The sequence below is a fragment of the Bremia lactucae genome, linkage group LG1 (assembly GCF_004359215.1).
Source record: "Bremia lactucae strain SF5 linkage group LG1, whole genome shotgun sequence".
Classification (NCBI taxonomy): Eukaryota; Oomycota; class Peronosporomycetes; order Peronosporales; family Peronosporaceae; genus Bremia; species Bremia lactucae.
The window spans coordinates 1,353,854-1,362,685 of record NC_090610.1 but is presented as its reverse complement, the minus strand read 5'-3'; the positions used below and the strand labels follow the sequence as shown (position 1 = coordinate 1,362,685).

The following is an 8,832-nucleotide window of genomic DNA, read 5'->3' as shown; positions in this document are numbered from 1 at the left end:
ACTGTTATCGATGCGCCTGTCGCTAGACGCACCGTCATCCTCGTTGGAGGGATGTCGCGCTCAATATATTTGAGCCTACTACCCTCTAGTGACTGGCGACGAATAAAGTTATTCGACGCTCCGCAGTCCACTAGGGCTTTAAGTGACAAATCATTTGTCACTTTCAACTTCAAGGTGATGAGGGATACCTCATCACCAGGTGCAGAGACACATAATGATTGTGTGTCTGGAGCAACTTTTGTCAAGAGATTTGCAAATTCTCTTGAGGTTGCTGGATCAGTAGGGCGTTGCGCCCCTACTGACCCCGTCCATTTTTTGGCGGTCCGCCTCGCTGTTGCGATTTCGCAACAACGTCGGATCCGCGACCGTTGCCCTTTTTGGCATACGATCCAAAATTACGTTCAGTACCTTTTGGTGCTGGACGTGGGGCACTACACTCATGAGCGTAATGTCCCAATTTTTGGCAGCGATGGCATTTCTGCGATCGCTTATTATTCGAAAAGCGAGGTTTCTCGCTTTCGACATAGGAAAGGTCCATGGGTCCTGGACATTCTTACTCGTGTCGTCTTGGAGGACGATATAATGACGAACTAGCTTGAGCCTGTCTCAAGCTAAAGTCCTCCTGTTCCGCAACAGATATTGCTTCTTCAAGCGTATCCAGTTCGAAGCGGAACAGGTGGGTTTTTACGGGACCACCGTAAGACCTTGCATGAACACCGTAATCAACGTGTGTTCATAAACTGGGTTATTTGTAATACTACTCGCTAAGAGTCGTACGTGCTGGGCATATGCGTGAACATCACGCTTGCCTTGCTTGAGTTTCAGAAGCTCTGAACGAGCTCTGAACTCAGCCCTTGGTGGTTCAAACGTCTGTTTGAGTCGGGTTTTAAAGTCTCTAGTGACCCAAAGACGTATGGGTCGCGCAACTTTAGGACCAATGCCCAAGTTTTGGCACGACCTGCCAAATTTGATTGGGCGAATGCGACTTGCATTTGCTCGTCGACAATGTGACGTGCCCTTATGGCATCGTCCAACTCGACAAACCATCTCAAGAGGGAGTCTTCTTCGATTCCCCGATACTTAGAGATGTCAATCTTTAAAGTTTCGGGACGACGCGTTTGGGGCATCCCAGGTACAGGGGTCTGTACCTGTTGTAGCCTCAACAGTTCTGCCTGTTAAGAGCCTTGCTTATTCAGCAAGGCTACCTTCTCCTTCACCTCGTCAACTTCATGTTGTATGGTCTTGGCAATAGTTGATTGGAGGGCATCTCTGTCTAAGTTGGACAGTAATGCCAGGGTTGCATCGTTTCCTACGGTCGAACTCATTTGTTCAACCGCACTCCTTTCTATATCACTTAGGAAGGAGTAGCTTTCAGGGGAAACGTGATGCGTATTCCCACTATCATCTAACATGTCCATGTTAAATGTGGTAAATGTGGTCCTTGGACGGACTACCAAGTGCTACCAGGTGTAACGGGGCACTACGACTTGTACTGTTTCAGTACAGGTCCACTTCACACTGCTTCAGTTGTGAGTGGTGCCTTCGTTAAGTAACGTGCACTGTACGTATAGAGGAAGACTTCTCTTAAGACAAGTTAACTTAAGAGGGTAAAATGAAAAGTGTATTAATATAGTTAAGTGTCTCTTAATCTATCTTTGTAAATGCTGACTTAACTATAAACTAATACTAAACATGTAAATGAATTCTTAGCTCTATCTTATCTTGTAACTCTCTTTGATTACTCCTACAGCTGATTAGTCTGCGAATAAAGAGATATAATGACCTATACCTATTTATGGATAAGAATTCAGGACATTACTATATAAAGTAATATCCTCTAAATATTATCTACCTTTTAGATAATATATTAATTATCCACCTTTAAGTGTTAATTTCATGTAACGATACACCCCGTTACAGTCTGTTTAGACTCAGGTGTTAGTTGACTACAAGTGCTACCAAGCGTAGCGATGCTACCTGGCTCCTCAATTTAATGGGCTCAAAGCGCCACTGTGTTTAATGGAACTGCATAAATAACGACTCCGAGAGTCGTAAAGGCTCGAAGAGCTTGTCTTAACCGCGTTCAAGGAACTTGACGATTCGTAGAAACATACGGTAATTAGTGCCCAAAGTATGTACCTTTAGAAGGCTTCACACTCTTATCGACCACTGCGCAAGCCTTTGAAAGACCCAGAATGCTTTTAGGGTAAATAAGAAATGAATACTTATGTACACTATGTGCGGAGCAAGGTTTATAAATTACTAAGCATGGCTCAGCACCTGAAGGTCAATACAAAGGAAGACTTAGTAAAGGAAAGAAGTAAAACTTTATTAATAAAATGAAGTTCCTACGTACTTATAAGCTATGTAAAGTGACTCTTTGCTTACCGCTCATTCGCGCGTCTAGCAGCGATTGGCGAAGTTGATATAAAGATTTAAATTACTGATACAGAACTGTTTTATAAGTGCCACAATAATATTGTAAAGACAATATTTAAATCTTCTTATAGAAAATGATAATTAAGTAACGAGCTTCCCCGTTACAATATCAATAAATAGGACATATTATTCCTAATGTGTACCACACCTCATTTACGGAGCAATAACGTCATATAAAATGCTTTTACTGTATGGGGTATCCATCTGCATACAAAAATCAACAGTTACTCCTTTAGAAATCGCCCTTTCGGCCTTTGAAAAACACTCCCCCTAAATTACATTAGGGAATCGCTATATCCACACACCTTAATTATCTACGTGAGAGTAGTGTAATGGGTGTGACTGCCCGTGGGCACATCACAAACCGTGCTTTCGTTTGGTGATGTTAAATGTGCTGTTTTTAATAGGTAAGAAAAGCTAAGAGCGCCCGAACTTCATAAGCAAGTCATAAAAAGAGCGAAACGAAAGAGCAGTAAATCGAGCACGAGGGAAAGGATGAGCTGGAAATAAGCGACTGGAGTCGGAGGTGCGCTCTTGCGCATGCATGTTAGTTGGTCTTTAGAGGTCAAGCTAATGATGAATTTATTTTACTTAACTGCTACCAACTTTTGCCGAAGTGCATGCTTACCTTTCAAATAGGCGAATCTTAGTGCTCTTTTTTGTGCCCACCATGAGCAACACACAAAATCCTTACGTTTCAGTTTTTGTCGGCTTTGGCCTATAATTGTTTTGTTGAGAACGCAACTTGCTATTTAACAAAGAAATTACGAAAATATTGCGATGTTTTTTTGCAGGCCTTTCGAGCTACTGAAGCTGGGAAGGCCTGCATAAAGGTTTCTCAATATAAATTCTAGTTATCAACAAGTTGCTACCATTACGCTACTCTCATTACTACAAAGGTAGATAATTAAGGGGTGTGGCTATATCGGTTCCCAAATGTAATTTAGGGGGTGCACCTAAGTGAGCGAAGAAGAAAGGGAGCGAAGCGAAGAATCAGCCCGATGAGGCGAAGACATATGAGTCGGAAAAGCCAAAAGGAGGAATTGTTAACTTTGCATTTTAGGCGGAATAATGAAAATGTTTTAAGTTGTCATTCTTAATCTAGTTTTTATTTAATTTAAACAAACAGAAGGGGAGGGTGTAGAAATACCAAAAGGGGGGTGGCTATACCGGTTCCCTATGTTTTAATCAAATTGGTTAGTAGACCGGTTGCCACAAATATTACGTGTAGCGGTTGGCAAACATCAAAGATTCCTAAGCGAGCAACAGAATTCTAAAACATGTCTAGCAGAATCGCCATAATCTGCCCGAGTGGCGGTGTTGATATATCATACCAAACAAGAACTTTCGCAGCGAGAGCTTCAAGCATAGCGCCCTCTTATGAAAAACTTGAAGTAGTGTATAGTACTGTATGACAAATCTTTTTGCCTGCCGAGTGTCTTTATGTTTTAGTTCCGTGCGCATTGGAAGCGATGCCATATTTATATTTTATTCGAGCGTGCTCACAGCAAGAAACACAAGACATCATCGAGAAATGAACCACCGCACCATTAAATTCGATACGCATATTAAAGATATTTTGTATTAGGAGAAAGCTTTATCTTTGATCAGGCGCCCAAAACAAAGAACGCATACATCAGTCTAGTCTAAAGAGTCGATAGTACCGGATTCCGGTAGTATCCAACCGATCGTTAGGGTCTAGGACTCGATAATTTTCTTGATGGTGTCACGCCTCTGACTAGGGGCAATGTAATTTTTCCATGCCTCTTTTTGAGAGTGGGCCGTGATATGGTGATCCAGAACTTGCCTCATCATGTTCTTGTCAAATATCGACGTCGGCGAGCCATACGCCGCCGCCTGGAACGCAATAACTAATTTCGATATTTCACGGCCGGAGAAGCCATCAGTCTGCCCGGCTAGATCCTCAAAGTCTGAGTTTTCGATATCCTCAACGTATATCTTCTTAGCACGCGAGTTTTTCGGTGCCCGAATGTAGTTTTCAAAATACTGTTTTAGCATGCGTACCCGCTCATCAAAACCAGGCAAGCGAAATTCGACCATCTCATCAATACGATCATTAATAGCCCAATCAAATTGCTCTGGCTGGTTACTCGCAAAAACAATCATAAACTTGTCGCTTGCTTCACCCGTACGATACAAAAAAGCATTTAGCGCGTTGCGCATGTCTTCACTCATGACGGTGTTACTTCGCTTCTGCAAAAAAGCATCGGCCTCATCGACAAACAAAAGCAGACCCCGACGGCTGTGCGACGCCCAATCGAATAACTTATGAATCTCCGTGACACCTTCGCGGCCTAGCGGGGAAACATCTCCACCAGTAAGGATAGCGTATTCGAGACCTGAGTGACGAGCCAGTGCCTTTGCAAATAGCGTCTTGCCAGTGCCAGGTGGACCGTGTAACAGCAAGTGGCGAAATGGCGCGCGGTTCTTTTTCGTATTGAATGTTGACAACGCCACGCTGCGTAGTCGCTCGTCAAGCTTTGGCTCCAAAACGACGCCCTCAAGGGCATTCGTTGCTTTTTGAAGACGCAGCGAACGCTTGATCGATGGAATGGGATTGGCAACCACCTGCGCTACCGAGCGACGTGACGTCTCACGCACTAGAGATGGTTTTCCCATACGTGCTTCGACGTACTTGCCCGCAATGTTCGTCGAAACTTTAGCAGTGTAGATACCGACAGCCAATGCCGTCAGCGACACCACAGTTGCGGTAAGTTTCTCGCTGTCGCCGACAAAAGTCATTATACCCGAGCCGACAGTATTGCCTGCCAACTTAATAGCCTCCAGTACAGTCTCACGATGCTCCTTCGCACGCACGCGGTCCTCTTCCAAGTGCAAGTCGTGATTGAGACGCTCTTGCTTAATGCGGCCTTCAGTTTCAGCCGCAACTCTAGCTAACTCGGTCTTTTGACGCAGCTCCGCCTCGTAATCTAGCGTTTTCCGGCGAGAGGCTTCTTGACGAGCTAGGATTTCTTCTTGCTTTTTTAGCTCCTGCTCCTTCATGTATTTCTGTGCAGCAAGCTGGTCAGCATACTGCTTGCGCTTGAGCTGGTCTTGGTACTGAGCGCGCTGCTGGTGCTGACGCGTTTCTTCCTCAAGTGTCTTGCGGCGCTCCTCGCCTTCCTTTTGTACGCGTACGATCTCATATTGCTTGTAGAGCGCCTCGTTCTCCTTTATTTTGACTTGGTTCTCCAACTGCTTCGTATGCTCCGTCTCCTTGGCCAATTTAAACGCTTCACTAGCGTGGCGAGAATTTTCCAGCTCGCGGGCTGCCTTGGCGGCGCGCTCCAAACCTGACGGGTCGAAGGAGTAGTTATTGACCCCACTTCCACCACCATTGCTCTTGGGCTGCGATAAGGTATTCTGCGCGGGCTCTTGCGATGCAGGGGCACTATGCTTAGAGCCACCGCCACCGAATCCACTAAACATAATTGTCAGAAAATACGAGACTCGCGATCCAAAGGACGTGCCAACTTTACGGATCTGTCAATTACGAATGGATTGGTTGTGGCAAGCTAGCACCCGTACTTAACTAAATCGACGTACACCTCGGCACAAACACACTACAGTATAAATTTAGGGGACCGGTATCGGCACACACCCCTTTTGGTATGGCTACACCCCCCGTCTGATGTGACAACATACTGTAGAACCTGTCTTAAAAATACTATGTTAATTAATAATTTTCTTGCAGTAATGATTTACCTCCGTCCCAAGGTCGGGCACATACATTAATTAATAAACCCTTGTAATTTAATTATAAAATGCAATTTTAAGTCCCGTATTTTTCTAAATTTATTATTCATAATTTTTTCTTGAAAGAAAAAAACAGATATTGTAAGATAATCTAAAGCACTACCTAAACACGTCTGAAGAAATCTCGTATGTCAGGCTGAACCATTTGGTTTGTGCGGATGCTCAAACCCTGTCCTTCATCTGCTGTACTGACTTGAGGATACCCAGCGCATTGCCCTGTTCCTGTTGCAGCCAGAATGTCTCAAGCAACTCGAGTGCTTTCTGAGCATCCACGACAGTGATCTTGGTAGTTACTGGCTGTCATCCTGCTCGTCCTCAGGCTGAGACGGAAGGTGGTCCTCACTGATATCATCTACGTCTGTAATGCAGGATGTAATCCGCTCTGCAGGATAGTCTAGCAGGTTGCGGATATCCATCGGGTTGGGATATCTGAAGCGTCCAATCTGATGTTCCAGAGCCGCCATGACTTCATTGTCAAGGCACTGCTCCTCGAGGACTGGTGCAGCATCAGCTGGTTCTGACCGGATGTTGCAGTGCCGGAAACAGTTGTGGATGGTTTCGGTGCGGACATCGTTAGCCCATGCTGAGGCTGACATCTGGATAGCATGAAGGATGTTAATCTTTGCCGGCTCAACGACACCATTGTCGAGATCCTGAAGGAGCATACGGTCGAAGCTGCGCCGGTAGTACGCTTTGAGGTTGCGTATGATTCCCTGGTAGCAAGGCTAGAGCTTTGACATCATGTTGGGCGGAAGGTAGTGGGTTGTCGTGTTGTGATGTGTAATCCGTTACTGCAGATCAGCAAGCGGGGCGTGTGCACTGCAATTGTCCAGGATCAGCAGCACCTTGCGGTTTGCCATCCTCCGATCGAATTCCCTCAGCCACTACAAGAAGATGATTTGTGTCATCCAGGCCTTCTCTTTGCTGCGATACTGACAGCCAAGGTTCTGGGGATTGACGTGGCGGAAGCAGCGTGGAGTGGCGTACGTGCCAATGATCCATAGGGGCATTATGTCGGACCCATCACCATTGCAGCAGACAGCCACAGTTATCCGTTCCTTGTTTTGCTTCCGCCCCTCGTAGCTACCGTGTTGCAAGCGAATTGTCATCCTGAAACAGAAGAGGTGCATTAGCCACCAGATAAAAAAATGATGTCCTTTGCAGAGGTCTTACCTGCATCCGATAGAACAAGCCAGTCTCATCCATGTTGTAGATATCTTTCCATTCATACTGATTAAGGACCCCACGTAGGGGAGGAAGTGCATCCTCCACAGCAATCATGTTCACCGAGCAGCTCTCTCTGAAGCGGCGATAGGAGTGAGTTTCATTCCGAGCTTTAAAAGATTGCGGTGACCTTGTCCGTGAAACTTGCAGAGCGGATTCTGGACCGTCTTCGGCCAGGACATGAATCATGTCAGTTTTCCAGCCATCCATTGGAAAACTCCAGCCATCCATTGGAAAACTGACATGAGCCATCCATTGGAAAACTCCAGCCATCCATTGGAAAACTGACATGATTCATGTCCTGGTCGAAGACGGTCCAGAATCCGCTCTGCAAGTTTCACGGACAAGGTCACCGCAGAGATTGATGCGATTCTGGTGGTCAGTGAACCAAGCCAGCAGAGAATGATTCCAACAGTTAACTGCTTTACAACGCGTCAAAACTGGGAAGGATCACGTCATGTAGATCCTGCGCATTGCATATTGACAGGGATGGCCCATTGTTGAGGTAAGCAAGCCCCGTCGAGTTACGTATTATTTCATAATCAGCAAAGCGCTTGCAATACGCTTGATGAGCAAGCTTCAATACTGGCTTTGAGATTTTGCCCATTACTAGCGAGACATTACCCGAATTGCAAGGTCGCAATTGTTCTTTGTTTTGCATTTTTTGAACAAATGCTGCAAGCTGGCCATTACATGCAAGTTTAATCGCAAGGAGATCGCCAATGGAGACCGAAATCCACTTCGTCAGAGCCGCATGCGCCCTCTCCACCCGCGATGTGGTGCAATGGCCATAGTAGCTTTTTTCTCGCAAAAATGCAGTCACAAATCGATGTTTCATGTAGGCCAGATGTCTTCCGCATAGCCCATCAAGTTTGGTCTTTACTAATATTCTATGCGCGTTGATGCTAGCTGGGTCTCATAGTCGGCAAGTTTGTCCTTTGTAATCAGCGAGTTCCATTTCTTTAAAAAGGTTTCAACAGTTTTTTGTGTTGCAAATGCATGTTTTTGTTGCGTATTTTTTTAGTAAGTTAGCTAGCGACAGATAAGACAATTTTCATGTGGGAAAATGACGTCAAGCACATTCATCAGTGCGAGCTCACGATCTGTTACAAAATCACAGTTGTAATTAATTCCATAGTGTTGAAACACGTCTCGTAGAATACACATAAACTTCAGATCGTTCATGTAACGGGGTGTATCGTTACATGAAATTAACACTTAAAGGTTGTTAATTAATATATTATCTAAAAGGTAGATAATATTTGGAGGGTATTACTTTATATAGTAATGTCCTGAATTCTTATCCATAAATAGGTATAGGCCATTATATCTATTTATTCGCAGACTAATCAGCTGTAGAAGTAATCAAAGAGAGTTACAAGATAAGATAGA

At 44.8% G+C, this 8,832-nt stretch overlaps 1 protein-coding gene across 1 annotated transcript; it reads right to left on the bottom strand.

The window, feature by feature from the left end:
* Positions 1–4,137: 4,137 nt before the first annotated feature.
* On the bottom strand, positions 4,138–5,889 carry CCR75_006672 (uncharacterized protein; the record flags this gene model as incomplete). The annotated part of the gene is made up of 1 exon (XM_067964740.1): positions 4,138–5,889. One exon carries the CDS (start codon positions 5,887–5,889, stop codon positions 4,138–4,140), a length of 1,752 nt encoding a protein of 583 aa, XP_067822398.1.
* Between the last annotated feature and the right edge of the window lie 2,943 nt (positions 5,890–8,832).